At 36.4% G+C, this 19,934-nt stretch overlaps 2 protein-coding genes across 2 annotated transcripts; both read left to right on the top strand.

Annotated features, from left to right (window-relative positions):
• Positions 1-5,517: 5,517 nt before the first annotated feature.
• Positions 5,518-13,670, top strand: LOC115699549 (uncharacterized). Its single transcript, XM_030627020.2, has 11 exons — positions 5,518-5,611; positions 5,753-5,836; positions 5,938-6,018; positions 6,101-7,653; positions 7,768-8,128; positions 8,899-8,983; positions 9,564-9,620; positions 10,619-10,678; positions 10,806-11,018; positions 11,354-12,856; positions 13,156-13,670. Exons 1-11 carry the CDS (start codon positions 5,550-5,552, stop codon positions 13,654-13,656), a joined length of 4,560 nt encoding a protein of 1,519 aa, XP_030482880.2. The 5' UTR covers positions 5,518-5,549; the 3' UTR covers positions 13,657-13,670.
• Positions 13,671-14,087: 417 nt separating this feature from the next.
• On the top strand, positions 14,088-16,640 carry LOC133030284 (starch synthase 3, chloroplastic/amyloplastic-like). Its single transcript, XM_061102858.1, has 7 exons — positions 14,088-14,226; positions 14,570-14,699; positions 15,163-15,345; positions 15,439-15,570; positions 15,680-15,791; positions 15,954-16,077; positions 16,162-16,640. Exons 2-6 carry the CDS (start codon positions 14,649-14,651, stop codon positions 15,959-15,961), a joined length of 486 nt encoding a protein of 161 aa, XP_060958841.1. The 5' UTR covers positions 14,088-14,226; positions 14,570-14,648; the 3' UTR covers positions 15,962-16,077; positions 16,162-16,640.
• The last annotated feature ends 3,294 nt before the right edge of the window (positions 16,641-19,934 follow it).

Genomic DNA, 19,934 nt, shown 5'->3' with positions numbered 1-19,934 from the left:
TTTTATTTAGGGAAATTTATGGTATTAATACCGTATGTTTTTTATTTTATGCACTTAAGTACTATATTTTTCTTTTTGACGGATTAAATACGATAAGTTAGTTTCCATCTATTTTTATTAGGGAAATTTAATTTTTCATCCTTACATTAAGGGGAAATTTTTTCCTTAAACCTAAAATACCCTATATTGGTAAAATAGGACAATATTTACTTACTTCCCACATTACCCCCTCATTCAAATCTGACTCAACACAAGCATCGGACCCAGCCCCCCATCGGACCCAGCCCCATCGGACACAGCCCAGCCCCATCGGACCCAGCCCAGCACCATCGCACCCAGCACAGCCCCCATCAGACCCAGCCCAGCCCCCATCGGACCCAGCCCAGCCCCATCGGACCCATCGGGTCTTCGTCTTCCCCAACCATTCACGCCTGAATCGGACTGCGCGTGGGTTTTCGTTTTGGTCGGTTTTTGTGGTGGTCATGGCGTCCAGCAGTGCGGTGGTTGCGGCGGTCGAGCGGTGCGTGGAGGAGGTGGATCGGCGTGGGTTTTGTGCGGTGGAGGAGGTGGCTCGGCATGGAGGTGCGGTGGAGGAGGTGGCTCAGCATGGAGGTGCGTGGGTTTTGGGTTTGATTTGAGAGAGAAAGGAGGAAGAGAGAGAGAGGTTGAACAATATGGGAGGGGTATTTTAGGGTTTAAGGAAAAGTATACCTATTTTTTCAATAGCTATAACTATTAGTTTGGGGAACAAATTTAGGTATAAAAAATGCATAGAAAATCAAATTTCCCTTCGATTACTACTATTCTGTTAAATGATGACTGTATTTACTGAACTTAATTTGTCCATGTTTATTTTTAGTTAAAATTTAAAATAAAAAAAAAATACTTTTTCATTTTTACACTTCAAACATTTTTTTTGTTTTTTTTTTCTATTTTACAGAATTCTTCATAGAAACTCCTACTGCAACTAAATTGCAACAAAAAATCGTACAGAAATCCCTATTGAAACTAGCGCTGCAACACTTTAGAAACTCAAACCGTAAATTTGAAAAAAAAAAAAATTAAAAATAGCATATGGCCCCTAAAAAATAACTAAAACATATTTTAATTTATTTTCAAAACAATATTAAATAAATAAGGAAATAAATAACTGAACAAATAATAAATAATTGTTGAACCTCAAGGCAAGAGTGGGGGATTGGCTTTTCTTTGGAAAAATGAAGACGAAGCTCGCCTGTTGGGGTTTTCTCAGTCCCATATTGATATGGAAATCACCATGGAAGGGAAGGAAAAATGGCGTTTTAGCGGTCTTTATGGTGAACCAAACCGTGGCCAACGTAGACGTACTTGGGATCAAATGAGAAGCTTGGCTTTGGATTCGGTTTTGCCATGGTGCATCATGGGTGACATAAATAATGTTTTATCTCAGGAAGATAAGAGAGGTGGCAATAATTATCCGGATTGGTTGCTACGGGGATTTCAACAAGCAGTCAACGATTGTGAGCTTCAGGATCTTGAGCTCATTGGGCATCCTTTTACTTGGGAGAAAGGGCGAGGTACTGATCAATGGATAGAGGTTAGATTGGATCGATGTCTATGTACTAAAAATTGGTTAGATCTTTTTCCTCTTGCTAAATTGTATAATTTAGAGTTTTCCACTTCCGATCATTGTCCCATTTTTCTTGATTTAGTGGATAACATTTCTTTTGTTATGAAAAAGAAATTTCGCTTTGAGAATTGTTGGCTAAGAGAGCCTCTTTGTCATCAAGTAATTAAAGAGTGCTGGAATTTCAGTTCTGAGTTCGATATTCAACAAAAGATCAAATATTGTGGTGAGTTCTTGCTTGTTTGGGGTGAAGCTTACTCGGGTGACTTTAAGAAAAGACTGAAGGAGTGCAAAGCTGAAATTAACCTCTGGAAACATGGTAGAGATACTATTTCTACTAACAATTTTCGGGCAGCCAAAAGTAAGTTTAAAGAAATCCTCACTCAACGTGAAGTCTTTTGGAGGCAAAGATCGAAACAGTTATGGCTCCAGGCTGGGGATAACAGTAGCAAGTTTTTTCATGCGTCTGCATCGGCTCGAAGACGAAGCAATTTAATTACTAAGCTTCAGGATTCTAATGGTATTTGGACGAGTTGGGAGGATGGCTTGGATCGAATTATGGTTGAGTATTTCAATGATTTGTTTACTACCTCAGGCACTGCTTCTATTGACGTTATCAGCTGCATACAACCTAGTATTACTACTCTTCAGAACATTGAGTTGCTTCGGCTAGTTTCAGAGGAGGAAGTGAAGTCTGCTCTCTTCCAAATGCACCCCCATAAGTCTCCCGGTCCTTATGGGATGACTCTAGGTTTCTTTCAAAAATGTTGGAATGTTGTTAAGATTGATATTGTTCGATTAGTGCAAGATTTCTTTCTTACGGGTTCTCTTCCAACGGGTCACAATCACACTAATATTGTTTTCATCCCTAAGAAGAAACAACCAACTGCCATGGGTGACCTCCGTCCTATCTCGTTGTGTAATGTTATTTACAAGGTGGTTTCGAAGGTTTTGGCTAATCGTCTTAAAGTGGTTCTCCCTATTGTCATCTCGGATACTCAAAGTGCATTCCTTCCTGGAAGATTGATCTCAGACAACATCCTTGTTTCGTTTGAGATTATGCATTATCTTAAACGAAAGACAAAGGGTAAGAATGGCTTCATGGCTCTTAAATTGGATATGAGTAAAGCTTACGATAGACTTGAGTGGGGGTATCTGCGAGCTGTTCTTCTGCGTATGGGCTTCGATGGGAGATGGGTGAATTTGATCATGCAGTTTGTTTGCTCGGTTTCTTACTCCATAGTTCACGGCGGTCATGAGCTAGGTCCTATTGTTCCAGGCCGTGGGGTTAGGCAGGGAGATCCGTTATCCCCATATTTGTTTATCTTGTGCTCAGAAGCTTCTCTGCTCTTATTCGGCATTATGAGACGGTTGGTTTGATTCATGGGTGTAATGTTGCTAGAGGAGCACCGAAAGTATCGCACATGCTTTTCGCCGATGATAGTTATGTGTACTGTAAAGCTAATGATAGTGAGGTATCAAATGTGCTTCGGTTGCTGCAATTGTTTGAGAATGCTTCGGGTCAGAAGATTAATTTCGATAAGTCTTCTGTATTTTTTAGCTCTAATACTGAGGAGTATATGAGGGACTACATCTGTGGCTTGATGGGCATCTTTGAAGCTGATGATCACACTACGTATTTGGGTTTACTGAATACCATGGGAAGAAAGAAGACTGCTATTCTGGGTTTTTTAAAAGATAAGTTGAGGAAAAGGATTCAGAGTTGGGAGGGGCGTCTTCTCTCTCAAGCAGGGAAAGAAGTTCTTCTTAAAACAGTTGCTCAATCACTTCCTAATTATGCTATGAGTGTGTTTTTGCTGCCCATTGAAACTTGTAAAGAGTTGGAAAATCTTATGGCTAAGTTTTGGTGGAATTCTAATAAGCCCCAAAATAAGGGGGTGAGTTGGATGAGTTGGAAAAGATTGTGTAAGCATAAGAATGTAGGAGGTCTTGGATTCCGAAGCCTCCGTGATTTCAATTTGGCACTCCTTGGCAAACAAGGTTGGCGGTTATTAACTCATCCTTCGTCTTTGGCTACACGAATCTTGAAGGCTCGTTATTTTCCTACTGGTTCTTTTCTTACAGCGGAGATTGGTTCAAATCCGAGTTTCGTCTGGCGTAGTATTTTTGAAGCTAGAGACTTGGTGGCGGCAGGGGTGCGTAAGAATGTTGGTGCTGGTCTCTCGGTTAGCATTTTGACAGACCCTTGGTTTGCTGAGATGGATCATCCTTGTATTGAGTCTACACACCCGGGGTTAATCGGTAAAACAGTTTCTAGCCTTATGAGGATCGATGAGCGTGCTTGGGATGTTGAGATTCTTGAAGATCTTTTTGAGACTCGTGATAGGATGGCTATTCTCTCTATTCCTCTCAGTTCTTTTATTCACGAAGACTCATGGTATTGGAGTTTTGAAAAGTCGGGGCTGTACACTGTCAAGAGTGCCTATCGGTACTTGGATGATTTAAAGAATGGCTTTTCTACAGATAATTCTGCTGGTTTTTGGAAGAAAATCTGGGCTCTAAACATTCCGCCGAAGGTGAGAAATTTTATTTGGAGAGCTGCTTCTAATGTGTTGCCTACGTGTGCTCAGTTGGTTACAAAATATGTCCCGATTAGTAGCATCTGTCAGCTGTGCAACAACAGCAATGAAACAATTTTTCATGCTCTTGTTGGCTGCTCTTTTGCTCGCTCTTTTTGGCACCGGTCTTGTGTTGATATTGGTAGCTGGATGGAGATGGCTTTCTCGGCCTGGTGGTATAATTTGTCGCACAAGGTTAGTGAGTCTATGTTGGAAGAGGCGGCTATGGTTGCTTGGGGCATTTGGCGAGCTAGAAATGATGTAGTTTGGAACCAGAAATCTTCAAACGCTGCTGGTGTTGTTCTCTCGGCTAGGCGTACTCTTGATCAATATCAAATTGCTCAATCTTTGAAAAATGATTCTTTATTATTTTTTCGTGGTGATGAAACAGTAGTTGAGCATTGGAAACCTCCTAATTTTAACCAGATCAAGGTCAATATCGATGGTGCAATTTTTGAGCAGTGGGGGCGCTATGGTGTTGGGTGTACAACCCGCGATCATGAAGGAAGAATTGTGGCTGCATTCAATAAATCTTTTGAAGGTCGGGTGCAACCCGAGATGGTTGAAATCGTTGGCATCAAGGAGGCTCTTAGTTGGATTGATAGTTTTTCTTGGGGTGATGTTGTTCTTGAGACAGATAGTTTAGTTTGTGTTCAAGCTATTTTAAGTTCTTTTTCTACGCCTTCTCAATTTGGACTTATTGTTTCTCATTGTAAGCTTTTGCTTACTCGTTTGTCTTTTGTTTCTGTGTGTTTTGTTAAACGATCTGCAAACAGAACCGCTCATTATATGGCGCGTGCTTCTTGTTTCTCCACAAATCGTACTATCCAGGAGGGTTTTCTGTCTCCTGAGTTAGTTGCCATTGCTTTGGCTGATTTCAATACTGAAATTTTTATTCAAAAAAAAAAAAAAATCTTCATCATCGTCTCCAACTATCCGACCCTAGCCCCAACCGCCTGCGATTCCAGTCGCAACTCCGACGGCAACCAGCGATCAGCTACTCCCCCCTCTCTCCCGACGGCGATCAGTCCTAGCCCAGCGCAGTTCCGACGGCGTAGCACCCCTGGTACTACCCCCTTCTCTGTCTCGACGGAGATCAGCCTCAACAGCCCACGCAGCTCCGACGGCGCACCACCCCAGGTACCCCCTTCTCTCTCTCTCTCTCGATCTCACACCATCTCTCTATCCATCTCATTCCTTCTATGTTTTTTTTTTTTTTTTTTTTTCAAGTTTAGTCAGCGGCACGAGATTTAGATCTCATTTGGTTTGTAGGTTTCAATAGCGACATGAGATCTAGACCCAAATCTCAAGAACACTGAGGTTTCAATTTCATGGTGTTCTGGTTTGGTTTTTTGTGGAAGATAATGCCGAGATACAGAGATGATCCTCCAGCTGTTCGTGTTTATACAGTCTGCGATGAATCTAGGTTTATCTCTTAGTCCTTTTACTTTACAAATTTTTGCTTGAACAACTTTTGATATGGTGAACCCTAAATTCCTAATATTTATTCACAAATTGATCATATTGAGATGATTTTTAAGTATCTTCACTCTTTGTTGCTGTATAGATATTTAATCGTGAGGAATGTTCCAGCATTGGGATGCGGAGAGGAGTTGCTGAAACTATTTTCAACCTATGGAGACATAGAAGAGTAACTTCCGTCAGATTTAATTTTGTTTTTTTTTTAATATTTTCGAACATTTCCTTTTGTTGTTGTTGTTATTCTTAGTGCCATTGTAATTTGTAATTCAGGTGCAAACCGATGGATGCTGAAGAATGCGAAGCTTACACTGATGTTTACTGGATAAAATTTCGTTTAGTAAGCAATGCTAGGTGACTAGTGTTCGTTGTGCTTCTTGTTCTATGGTTGCTTTACTACTAGCCATATATTGTGTCTAAACAACTTGCATTTCAGGTTTGCAAAAAGAAAATTGGATGAGTATGTTTTTATTGGGAACCCATTAAAGGTTTCTTATGTGAAATTGACCGAAGTTGGGGGGGATCTAGGTCACCAGGATGTTTGCCCCTCTGAGACAAACTTGTCTGAGTACCATGAGGATCCTTCAAAACCTGAAGAAGAATGTGAGGAAGAAGAGGAGGAGGAGGAGGAGGATGTAGATTTTAATCCCTTTCTAAAGGAGACCCTGTCACCCGAAGCTTCATCAAGTTTGAGCTCCGAGGTAGAAGGTTTAGATGGTGATGCTGTTGATAGTGGTATTGTTGGGGTTGGTTCATCAAAAGTTACCAGTGAGATCCAAAACTCTCAGCAGTTTTTTGAGCATGGGGAAGAAGTTGTGATGCAGGCCACACTTTCTTCTGAAGATATATGCAGAAAGGAATTTCAAACTATAATTGAAAATATTCAAGAACAGGATAACAATTTAAGCAATGTAACTGAAATTAATGATGCTGTGGAAGGAGAGTTGGTTAACAATACAGATCCACAGAGCTCTGTGATTGATTTTGATACCGAGGATGCTATTTGTACTCGCACTCGTGCCCGTTATTCATTAAGAAGTTTCTCACTTGATGAGCTTGAGACTTTTCTTCAAGAAACAGATGATGAAGATGACCTTCAAAATGTTGATGATGAAGACGAGTACAGGAAGTTTCTTGCTGCTGTTTTACAAGGTGGAGACGTTGATAGCCATTTGACTCATGAAAATGAAATTGTTGATGAGGATGAGGACAATGATGCAGACTTTGAGATAGAACTTGAAGAAGCTTTGGAGAGTGACCTTGATGAAAATACAAAGGAGAAAACTGAAGGGGTCTATGAGAAAGGAGGACGGAGACCAGAGACTAGGCAGAATAGGCGCCAAAAAAGTAATGTACAGTGCAAGAAAAATCTTGCAACACCGACAAAGAGACCATTACGTCCCCTTTTGCCAAATATACCAGTTTCATCATTCTCCACTCAAGATAGGAAGATGCCAGAGGCAGCTTCAAGCTGTCTATCTTTTCCAGTACAAGCTGGTCATGCAAATGGATTCACTCCACGCCAAATAGGCCAACTTCATTGTTTAATCCATGAACATGTACAACTACTTATTCAGATTTTTTCTCTGTGTGTTCTTGATTCTTCCCGGCAGCACGTTGCAGCCCAAGTTCAGAAAATGATTGTTGAGATGCTTCACAAGCGCAATGAAGTGCTAGCATGGAAAACGGAATCATATCCTACTACTTGCTTTTCTCCTCCGTACCTCATTTCCTCAGTGCCATATGATGGTCCTAAATTTTTATTGGGCACTTTAGAATCTTCTTCTAATGATGTTACAAGCTCTCCAAATAATCGAACAACTTCCCAAGGAATCATCCTTTCAAGAGGAAGGTTTGAATGTGCTTCTAATGGTGAGACTGGTAGTTCTCAAAACTTTTGGGTGCCGTATATAAGTGGTCCAGTAGTATCTGTCCTGGATGTAGCTCCGCTTAGTATTGTTGGAAAATTTATGAATGACGTAGAAGCAGGTATGTCATGAAGGTCTTTAGTGTGTTTTCATGTCTTTCCCCTTCCCCATGCATATTTTGTTCAGGAGTTTAATCTTTTATATCTTTTTCACTGGTTTTGAATTGCTTTGGTAGCTGTCCATGAAAATCGACGGCGACAAGTGGAAACTAGTTGTGATAGTCGTTTTGAAAGAGAAGCTCTATTTCCAGTTCCTGCTTTCCCATTAGAAGATCAAGTTAATTCTGAATTATTGGGTAGAACCAGCACCCTGTCTATCAATGCAGTGTCATCTTCTCCCAGTCAACAACCACGCAAGAAGAGTATGGCTGCGAATCTTGTTGAAAATACAAAGAAGCAATCAATTGCTTTAGTTCCTAAAGACATTGCAAAGTTATCACAGAGATTCCTACCGATGTTTAATCCAGCATTGTTTCCGCATAAACCACCCTCTGCAGCTGTATCAAATCGAGTGCTTTTCACGGATTCAGAGGATGAGTAAGCTTCCTTTCTTTCCTTTGTAATGAATTTCTTATATTTATCAAGTTTTCTTACTGTTTGAGTTGATTTAACATATTCCCAACAAAAACTCACTTTATTGTGCAATTGCCTTTATAAAATATAAAGAGGTTCTTCATTTCATGACAAGAATGTGGAAAATATTGCATGCTTGTGCTAGAGTAGGGTTGGCCAAATTATAAATATACTCTAGTGATGCTCATCACATTCTTTATCATTTACATTATTATTATTAATTTGATAAACATTTGAGTATAGTTAGATTTTCTGTTAGGGACAAATATATGTAGTGTATGGGAAACATTGTTCAGATATGACCATTAACTCTGCATTGTGGATTGCTCCATTGAATCCGATTTATGTGTGAATCACCTGGTCATGGGGGTTGGAGGAATGGATAATACCATTAAGTGTGATGTCTGATAAGTGTTTTTTTTCCCTTTTTTATTAAATTAATTTTTTTTTATAAGAGTTTCATACAATAATTATGTATATGTGTATCATTATTATTGCATTTTCACTCTCGTTCATATGTATTATACATGCAATAGCTTAACATAAACAAATGATTGAACAAAACTGAGTGGATGGTTAGAACACCAAAATGCACATAGGAGTTGTAATGGAGATTATGTAAAAGAATGTTTCTGCATAACATACAAAGAATGGGAATTGTACTATTCTGTCTATCTCTTGCTTCTTCTATTATAGATTATGGCATGAGGATTTACATTTCTATATTTAACCAGATTGTTAGCACTGGGAATGATGGACCATAATACAGATTGGAAAGCAATTCAACAACGATTGCTTCCTTGCAAGTCTAAGCATCAGGTATTATATTTCTACTTGTGATTAGTTAAAAGTATTCTTATAGCTCGTTCTTATTTCTTATGGCTTATGAATTTTCTGCTGCCGAATAGATGAATCCTATGTTTAGAAGAGAACATACGAGTCAAGTAAATACACTGCAAAAATTAACAGAAAAGAGCCAAGTTCCATATGTCCAGTTTTCAAAATTTATGTAGTATCCAGTAACAGCGTACTATACCAAATTGTCACTGACTGATCAGAATTTGACTTCACATATTGGCGTGAAATGAGATGGTTTTTAATGTGTGATTTTTGTGAAAGCTTCGCAGAAATTTGCATGCCAAATTTTGAACTAAGTTGATTTTACCATTTACTATTTTGTACTTTTGTATGATTCCTAAATGGATTTCACACTAATTGAAAGCTGCAACACCTCCCCACCCCCTCTCTGTGATAATGCAACTTTTATTTCTCCCTTCTCTCTCCCCTTTTTATTTGAAGAGCTTGTATGACATGGTTATCCTTCTTTCCCAGCTTTGTTTGTTGTCAAACGTAAACTTTTAGGCTATGTGAGGCTAATAAGCAATTTTTCGTTTTACAGATTTTTGTCAGGCAGAAAAACCGTTGCTCATCCAAAGCACCAGACAATCCCATAAAGGTATTAGAATATCTGTAGATTATTAAATGTATTTCTAAAATTTCTATTGTTTATAGGAGAATTTCTATTGTCACTTTCGCCCTGCTTCATCTCTTTCACTACAGCTAACTCCTTCTCTATGCAACTTCTGGTCTATCAAATTTACAAAATACACAAAACCCATAACATTGTTTTCCTAAAAAACTTTGTAGATATTGCTTTTGTTTTCTTCATTCTCATATCTCGTCCATTAAAGGTAGTGTTACGTGTGTTCTTATTCACTTGCATTTGTTAGAAAAGTTAAATACAGTAGAACCTCTGTCTAAAAATACACTATTCAAGAATAACTTCTAATTTATTATAAAAAAAATTAAGTACCAATTTAAGCAAATTATTAATAAAAATAACCTCTAAATTGTAGTTAGTTTTAGATTTTCTAGGTCCCGCATTAAGAAAGTATACCTAGAATAATTTTATCATAATAAAATATATATAGTTTATAAATTTATTTATGTAGAAATAATAATTTTATTCTACATTGTAATACATATATAAATATTATATTTACTCAAAAATAATTTTATTAAGATATAGTATTATGAATTGTTTATTGTTATTGTTGTTACATTTGATACTTTTTAGTGTTTTGATTTTTTTTAGTGTAATTCTATTTAGTTACAATCTCTCAATTAGAATATAATTTGTTTGGTCTCAAATGTATTCTTAGAGGTTGTACTGTATTATCACATACATATGATCTCACTATATCTCAAAACCCCAAAGCAAATGCAGCCTTTTGGTCCAATGTATCACATACATGTGATCTCACAGCAAAATTGATAGATCATTGGTTTTCTATTTGTCACTCACTGGATGGTGGTTCATTTGCTGAACATTTAAGGGTGTAGATATTGGTACATCTTTTCTTGATGAATCATACCATTAGGGGAGCAATGTATTTGCTCTTCTCTCTCTCTCTCTCTCTCTCTCTCTCTCTCAAAGTATTGCAATTCATGCAGGCAGTTAGGAGGATGAAAACCTCTCCACTCACTGCAGAAGAGGTAGCTTGTATTCAGGAGGTAATTTTGTTTAGAAGCTACATGCTATTTATATATTCCTATTGGTAATACTTATATAAATGTAATTATTTAGCATTGTATTCCCATGAAACTTAGACCTGTATGATTTGTAATCCTTATCATTCAGGCAATTAGGGTATACAAGTATGACTGGAGGTCTATATGGCAATTCATTGTCCCACATAGAGATCCATCCTTATTGCCTCGACAGTGGCGAGTGGCTCTTGGAACTCAGAAATCATATAAGCTTGATGCTGATAAAAAAGAGAAACGGAGACTATATGAATTCAACAAAAGAAAATTCAAATCTTCAGCATCAGCAATGTGGCAAAATAAAGAGGTCTGGATAATATTTATTTATTTATTATTATCATCATTATTTTTTATCTCTGAACACATTAATCAACTAAGTATTTAATTTTTCTTTTCTTCATGATTGTTTGAGAGGTGCATGGTTGGTAATATAGGTGTGGTTGTTGGTTTATGAGCAATTGAATGCCTAGAACTTTTCTATCAAAAAACCATATTTACTCTACATTATATTTTACTTGCTGGGCCGCAAAGGACTTCTTGAGATTATCTATGGGCGGGTGGAGCTAGTAATTCTGGTTAATGGGTGACCGGAGGTATTTTCTGTGGATGGTAATTGTACTTACAAGTTTAGTATTGATGCAGGATTCTCAGGTTGAAAATTCTGGTGGAGACAATAACAACACAGATGGTTGTGTAGATAATGGGGGCAAAACTTATGTTCATGAGGCCTTTTTGGCAGACTGGAGACCAAGTGATTACGTTGGACAATCTTGCTCAGATATTGCAAGAAATCCTCACAACGGTATGCTATCACAGGAGGCTGTTCAGGAACAGCTACAAAATAATGGTTGTGGGATGGCTCGTCAACCTCTGGCTGTTAGCATGCAGCAGTTTCCATCAATGTATCAGCATCCCTCATTTCATTTTGCTGGTGCTAGACATTTAGAAGCCAGTACCACTGAGGGAAACAGTTTAGTTAATAGCACTTTTAATACATTGAAATCTCAATCCCATTTTCGGCCATATCGAGCTCGAAGATCTAATGGTACACACTTGGTCAAATTAGCACCAGACTTGCCCCCAGTTAATCTTCCACCATCTGTTAGGGTTGTGTCTCAGTCATCCTTTAGAAGCTCTTTTCATGGTGCATCTTTATCAGTTGCTGCTGCGAGCGGTACATGTGACATTGAAAGAGATAATTTGATGTCTCAACTTCCTAATGCTAGAAGTTTGGGGATCCATGATCTCACGAAGGCTGGAGGGAATAACATTAATGCTCCAAATGATCGCCATACTAGTTTGCAGATAGAAGAATCCAGATTAAATAAGGATAAATGTGTAGATGATGAAAGAAGTACTGATTCTGATCTGCAGATGCATCCTTTACTATTCCAGGCCCAAGAGAATGGACATTTACCCTATTACCCATTAAATTGTAGCACTAGTGATTCAAGTTCTTTCAGTTTCTTTCCAGGGAATCAACCACAACTAAATCTGAGTCTTTTACATAATCCTCACCAAGAAAATCACGTTGGTAGTTTTACTAAATTATTGAAATCTAAGGAATCCACCTCTTTAGCACAAAACATTGATTTCCATCCTCTTTTGCAAAGAAATGATTATCTTCCTAGCGACTTTATTAGTTCAGGTGGAAAATGTATGCAACTTCAGCGTCCTCTTCATGATGCTCTAATTGTGAATACAGATCCGCTTGCAGCAGGTAGATCACTTGAGAAAGCTAATGAACTTGATTTGGAGATTCACCTTAGCTCCACATCTAGGAAGGAGGACTCGTGGGGTAAAGGTGCAACGACACGTAATCTAGCCAAATCAACTACTAATGCACAGGTTTCTAGATCTACAATGAATAATCAAAATGGCAACAACTCATTTTATCAGCATACTGAAAATTCTTCCTCACATAGCCAGCCTGTAACAGGTGGCTCCTCATCTGGTGTACCAAGTAATACCATCGATGAATATATGGATGACATTGATGACCAATCGCATCAGGAGATTGTGATGGAACAGGAAGAGTTGAGTGACTCCGATGAAGAAAATGTTGAATTTGAGTGTGAGGAGATGACTGACTCTGAAGGAGATGAAGGATCCGGCTGTGAGGAAACCACTGAAATACAGAATGAGGTAATATAGAAGTTATGTGTTTAGTTTTTCGGCCATTTTTGTATGTTAAGAAATGCTTTGTGTATACTGGCTATTCAGACTTTTGTTTCTTCCAAATTGAAAGGCAATATTTGGAAGTAAAATATTTTTTTTTTCTTCTGTAGATTGATTGTGAATTCAACGAAATATTATCTCAGCTACATTACATTTCAACCCTACTGTTTTCAAAGTTTGTGGCCATTTGGTCTGCTATGCTGTTATTTTTGCATATTCCAAGTTTTGATACATCCGTTTTTGACACTATTTTCTTTTGTTAACAGGAGGGGCCTGGTTTTGCTACAGAAAATGCTACCACAACAGATTTTGATGAAAGGAATTGTGAACCAATATCCAACTTTCATTCCCAAAGCAATCTTCAAATTCCAGGAAAGAACATTCCCTCATTAGAGTTAGGTTTGACAAGTGAGGGGAATGATGATAATAGCAGGTCTTCATGGTTGAGTTTAGATCCAGGTGCACCACATTGTTTGGGAGATGTAATTGAGAATGAGATCGAAAGTACTAAAACAAGGGGAAGTCCTGCTGCCAAAAGTTTGGTTTCATCTCGCCCCGGTCGATCTTGCAGGAAGAGGAATCCAAGCTTGAAAGAAGATATGGACCGAAGATCAAATATCAATGGGAAGCAACAACTCAGCTTAGCTTCTTTTCGAAATCCCATGTCGAAGAAACCTGGGAAACGTGTACGCAGAACTAACTCAAGTTTGAACATAGAATTGAATGTACAAAACACTAATTGTGATGGTGAAGATAAAGTTTCTTAGTTTTTGATTTGCTATACTACCAAGTTCTTTGATAAAGAAACAGAACTTTTGCCATGCAGCTCTTGAATTTCTACTCCAAAGTGGATCTCATCCGGTAAGTTGAGTTTCAGATTAATTAAATTGTTTGTTTGCTCATTAAGTTATTTGGAGGAAAGAAAATGATTAGTATAAAAAGTCAATCACAAAAGGAAGACCTTCAATTTGAACTCGCTAATTGCTGAGCTTCCTGTAGAAAAAATAATGAAAAACTTAAGAATAGATATATGAGAAGTACCAATGAGCGTTAGTTGGCATTAAGTGAAACTTAAAGGAAAAAACCTCAACCTAAGGTTATGCAAAAGAGTTGGATGAAATAATTAACTTTAAAGTTATTGTCTCTAATCAACTTTGTGATGACAGGATATTATTCATTGCCATGATTGGTCTAGCGCACCCGTTGCATGGTTATTTAAGGAAAATTATGTGCATTATGGTCTTAGCAATTCGCGAGTTGTCTTCACAATCCATAACCTTGAGTTTGGGGCACATGCTATTGCAAAAGCTATGGCACACTCAGACAAAGCTACAACTGTAAGTAATAAGTATAAAAAGTATGCTAAAACTTCTGATGTCGTTTCAACATTTGTTGCAATATCATAGTATCCAGTAAATTTGTTTTCTATTATGTTATTCAGTAGTAAAGTTTGTGGAGAAATACACTTTTTTAATATATGCAAATGAGGAATAAAATTTGACAATTTAGGACTAAAAATCAGTCACTTATTGTTAAGACAGTGTTAATAGTTTGCCCTTTGGAGTTTGATGAAGATGAGTAAATCAGTGAAAACTGTTCATTTTTAAATTTGCATTAATACTATCGTGAACCATTTTACTAGAAGCAAAAATTTAATGACATTTTTTTCCCTTTCCACAGGTATCTCCCACATATTCAAAGGAGATAACAGGAAATCCTGCAATTGCTCCTAACCTCTACAAGTTCCACGGCATACTAAATGGAATTGACCCAGATATATGGGGATCCATATAATGACAAGTTCCTTCCTGTAAGTAGCTTATTTTATGCATCGTAACAAAAAAAAATTATATAATAAGTTGACAAAACAAGTTATTATCACCAAGTTTCATATTTCTGTTCTTTCATGGAGTAACCTGAATTAGACATAGACGGTTGGATAAACATGCAAGTAACCGAATGTAACAAGTGATTTTCTCAACCTCCAACTATCTTATTTTCACATAGGTGGAAATTCCATCACTTTTATAGTTAATATATGTTCTTATGCATCAATTTAGTGTTACTCCTGCAAATATTTCCTTGCAATGCTTTTTTGTACAATTGTCTGTAACAATTTATGCTATCCGGGGTTTTGAAAAAGGTAAAAAAAAAAAAAAACCAAAATGTCAAGATTAGTGTAAACCTTTGAAGTTTCAAACATATTCCTTTTTGGGCTAATGATCATAATTCTTTATTTACAATTGTCTAATGCACATTTCATACCATCCCAGCTATCATACACATCTGAAAATGTTGTTGAAGGCAAAAGAGCTGCCAAGCATGCGTTGCAAGAAAAGCTTGGTCTTGAAACAGCTGATCTCCCTATAGTAGGAATCATTACTCGATTAACACATCAGAAAGGAATCCATCTCATTAAACATGCCATTGGGCGTACTTTGGAGCGCAATGGACAGGTTAGTTATAAATTTTCAAGAAGACCTCATTTTCAGTTTTCACGAGTCATGGCAATAGAAAAATATTTATAACAAGGAGTTGTTTGATGGCAGGTTGTTCTCCTTGGTTCAGCTCCAGATCCTAGAATCCAGAATGATTTTGTAAATTTGGCCAATCACTTGCACTCTACTCATGCTCGTCGCGCTCGTCTTTGTTTGACTTATGATGAACCTCTATCACATTTGGTATGCTGTCTTTAAACACCATTCATTGCTTTACACTGTCTTATCATTTGTAGTAGCATATTCACTTCAATCCTCCAAACCAAACTAACTATTTTCAGTATTCCTTCAGATATATGCTGGTGCTGACTTTATTCTAGTTCCCTCAATATTTGAGCCATGTGGTTTGACCCAACTTACTGCTATGAGATATGGTTCAATTGCTGTTGTTCGAAAAACTGGAGGTATGTACACAAAGTATCTTATTAATTTGCTCTATAGTGATGTTTTGATTGTTCTGTTTATAAGTCTCTGAATAAAGTTCTTTTACAAAATATTAAGCACTAAAAGAACAATCTGTTGATGAAAACATAATGGCTGTCCATTTGAATCTTCATTGCTTATAGGACTTTAGGACACTGTATTCGATGTTGACCATGACAAAGAGAGAGCACAAGCACAGGGTCTAGAACCGAATGGATTTAGTTTCGACGGAGCTGATACTGCTGGTGTTGACTATGCTCTTGACAGGTAAGTCCACATCTGAAATATTTCACACTTACTAGATATTCCTTATTCTTTTGGATAGTGCTCACTATGAAATTGTTTTGGCAGAGCAATCACAGTATGGTACGACAAGCGGGAGTGGTTCAACTCATTATGCAAGACAGTGATGGAGCAAGACTGGTCTTGGAACCGGCCGGCTCTTGATTATATGGAGCTCTATCATGCAGCACGCAAAATCACTTGATTCAAGGCCAAAAGTGAGGTCTAAGTTTTTGTACATATTAGTGAATTTTTGCAGTCATGTTTAATTTTTTCTTCTTCTTCTTCATATAAGTCTCTTAGTGAAAATTATGCAAGGTAACTCGATTGTAGAGCACATAAGATGTTCATTTGTTTAGCTTAAGAAATAAGAGGTCAGCTTCCAAGTAGTACTGCCTTATTAATACATACAACACAATCTATTATTACCCCATGCTCTAACATGTAGTGTTGTCTTTCTAATCTATTTATTTTTGTAAATAAATAAATAAAAAAAATTGTAGTGAATTTTTTGTATTTAAAATAAATGATAAATAATTTCCCTTGTCTTTGCTTTGCCGAGTTTGTAACAGGATTAGATTTTTGGTATATTACTATAAGAAACTATGGGTGCTGCCTTTTTATAATTTAAAATATTAATATTATCAAAATCAATAAATTGTTTGGTATATGTTTCCTCTTTATCACTTGTGAATATCAAAATCAATGATGGCTTCAATTATCAATGGCTGAGGATTTTGATTTTTGATAATTGATATAATAATTGCTAGAAAAGCCACTAAAACCATGTTAGGAAACAGAAGAAAAAAAGAAAACCTAAATAGTTTTTATGTAAGTAAACTTTGTTGATTATCATGTCTGTATAAATTCAGTGCACTGATAAATCATGAAACTAAATAGCTTGAAATATATAATTATAATTATTTTTCACTATGATGACATCAGTGTAATTGTGAGTAACTATGTGTTCTGGATTTAATAAAATTTATTTATTAAACTATAAAATGTAAACCTAAATAATTTCTAATCTTACATTGATAGTAAATAAGATTATACTGAAATAAATTTTATTTAGTGCATAAAATTCCAACACAATGATCTTATTTTTCATTGCACACACTAATGTCTGAGAAGTGTATACAAATAATGTGTAAGTCTCCTCTTCTAAATATTTGTCGTTCAAACACACATTATGACTTGAAACTTGCATATTTTTTTCTCAACATCTATTAAGGTTAATATGTATTTTAAAAAATGAATTTATGAAGATTTTTTAAAGCATAACATGATTTTGTCATTTTTCATGTGAGAGATAGATAAATTTTGAGCAATTTTTTATTTGTATAAAATTATTTTAAATATATATAAAAAAATAATGTATTTCTTTTTGAGAAGAAATAAAAAAAAACAAGGGAGAAAATTTCGAATGGCTTAATTTGTGGGCTATGAAAATTAATGTTCTTTTGTACTCAGTGGCGATTGTGATCATTGAGGCGCATCGAGATGTTGTGATTGAAATACACTGGTTCTCAATGGTGTTGAGCTCTGGTCTAAGCAACTTCAGTGCTATTGAATGTTGAACCATTAATTATTGGAGATCCTTGCAGCACCAACAGTAGTCATGTTAGCATTAAACGGAGGAAACTGCTCTGATACCATGTTGAAGTTACGAGCCATTGACAAAGAACAAATGCAGAAAGTAAAGAAGAAGAAGGAAGAGAAAGAATTGAGAAAGAAACAGAGAAAAAGATATGGAGAAGAAAAGGAAAGATCTCATTGAATGAAGCTTAGTACATATTATATATACAACATGAGAACAATACAAACTAAGTGACTAACAGTAACGAACTAACAAACAACTAATATAACAAGCTAACTAACTGTTAGTTGCCTTAACAATGTGTCTTTATATGGTAGACTTTACGGCTAATTTCATGGAGATGAACTTAAATAGAAACTAAGGAAGATCTTGATTGACTTGCCACATAAAATTGCGAATCAACGCTGTTGGAGATCAATAAACATTCAATTCTAAGAATATTTATTTTAGGAATATGCTTTTTTGTTAGATGTAAAAACTCGTTGTTGTTGTTTTTTGTAATATTGTATAAATAAAACCCAAAGAGTAACCTCTTCTCTTTTAGTATCTTATTTTTCATATATTTTTTTTTTTTGAAAACAATTATTTTTCATATCTTAATTTTGTGAGAAGATTATTTCTTTTGTAAAAACTTAAAGTGTTCTATTAGGTTTTTGTGTCTTTGTTATTGTTCTCTTGTTGTTCGTAAAATAGGTTGAAGAAAAACTTTCAATAAACGTGTGTATTCGGGAGAAGAGTTTTCTAAATCTCATTTCGAGAGGAAGTGATAAGCACATATCTTTGGGAGAAAATTTTTTTAAGTCTCATGAAATTCCGTATTTTAATATTCCCAGTTTAATTATTTAATTAAGTGATTAATTAAATGCGGAATAAAGAAACTGGTACTGAAAATAGTTTTTCCGTAGTTATAGAATACAACTCTGTAACTCCAGAGAAACCCAGAAAAACAAACAGTGCATAAAAGTAAAAACACACAAGATTTTTTTACGTGGTTTCAACAATCCTTTTAGATTGTTACTAGTCCACGAGGCCACGCCCAGAGATAAAATTCATTAGATCGGTATCAAAAATACAAAGTAATTGACTTATGCATAAATAGACTCCCTCTTATTGTATGTCGCAAGCTTGATGTATTCCACCTACTAACCGAATCTTGATAAAACTCCAAGAGCTCGAACTCCCTTCGATCACCTTGAAGAGTGCTTGAATCCTCCCGATTCAAGGCTTAAAGGCTATCTCCCGAAAGCCTATACAATCATCTTCCGAAGGTTGTGTGCTTGTATCATCCCGATGCAAGACTTCAAAAACAATCTCCCGAAAGCTTGTAAAACCCTTCTCCCGAAGGTGTGCTTGTATCCTCCCGATGAAAGACTTCAAAAGCAATCTCCCGAAAGCTTGTAAATACCTTCTCCCGAAGATGCATAGATGTTCTTCTTCGTTGTAGAGTTGAATACAGACTCAAGACAATACAAACAACAAATAAACAGAGTAAGAGTCGAACAACTCTTCTCTACATAACAAAGACACTCTTTCCTTAAGATATGAAAGTGAATGAAAGAGCATATAAACCTAGCTGCTATAAGATGTATTTATAATGAATATACATGTTATTGACAGCTTACATTCGGTCTGAACAAGACCTCAGCCCACTAGAAACTTCCCTAAAATAATTCTTCAATCAGTCCAGGAATTTCCGTTTCTGTACCTACAGAATCGTGGGCAGTAACTACAACTTTCCTTTTATAGAAAAGGAAAGTTTAGCTCTGGTTTTCTCTTCAAGAAATCTGATCTGAGAAAATGGGAAACTCAACACAAGATCAGATTATACAGCTGGTTAGATAAAAACGAAATGGGTAACCAAACTTACCATTTTTACCTTTTTTCCAAAAATAGGAAAGCTAGACAACTTTCCTTCCAAGTTTAAATACACAAAATAGGAAACCATATTAAACACATACCAGCCGAAATATACAATAAATAACAAAATATTTTTGTCAATTAAATATTCTAAAAATGGAATTAGCAATCTCCCCCTTTGGCACTTTGATTGACAAAACATTTTATTATGAGAAAACATGCATCAAGTGTTAGAAACCAAAGCAAATAGCTTTTTGAAGATAAAAGAGTATAGAAAATACTCCCCCTGTATGAAAGCATTCTAACACATAAAACAAAGAACTTTTTTTGGACGGAAAAGCTTACAAACCGAAAACAAGCAACTCCCCATAAACCAAGGGTCAAA

The sequence above is a fragment of the Cannabis sativa genome, chromosome 8 (assembly GCF_029168945.1).
Source record: "Cannabis sativa cultivar Pink pepper isolate KNU-18-1 chromosome 8, ASM2916894v1, whole genome shotgun sequence".
Lineage (NCBI taxonomy): Eukaryota > Viridiplantae > Streptophyta > Magnoliopsida > Rosales > Cannabaceae > Cannabis > Cannabis sativa.
Note: the sequence above shows the minus strand (reverse complement) of the source record. Positions and strands in the feature narration are given on the sequence as shown.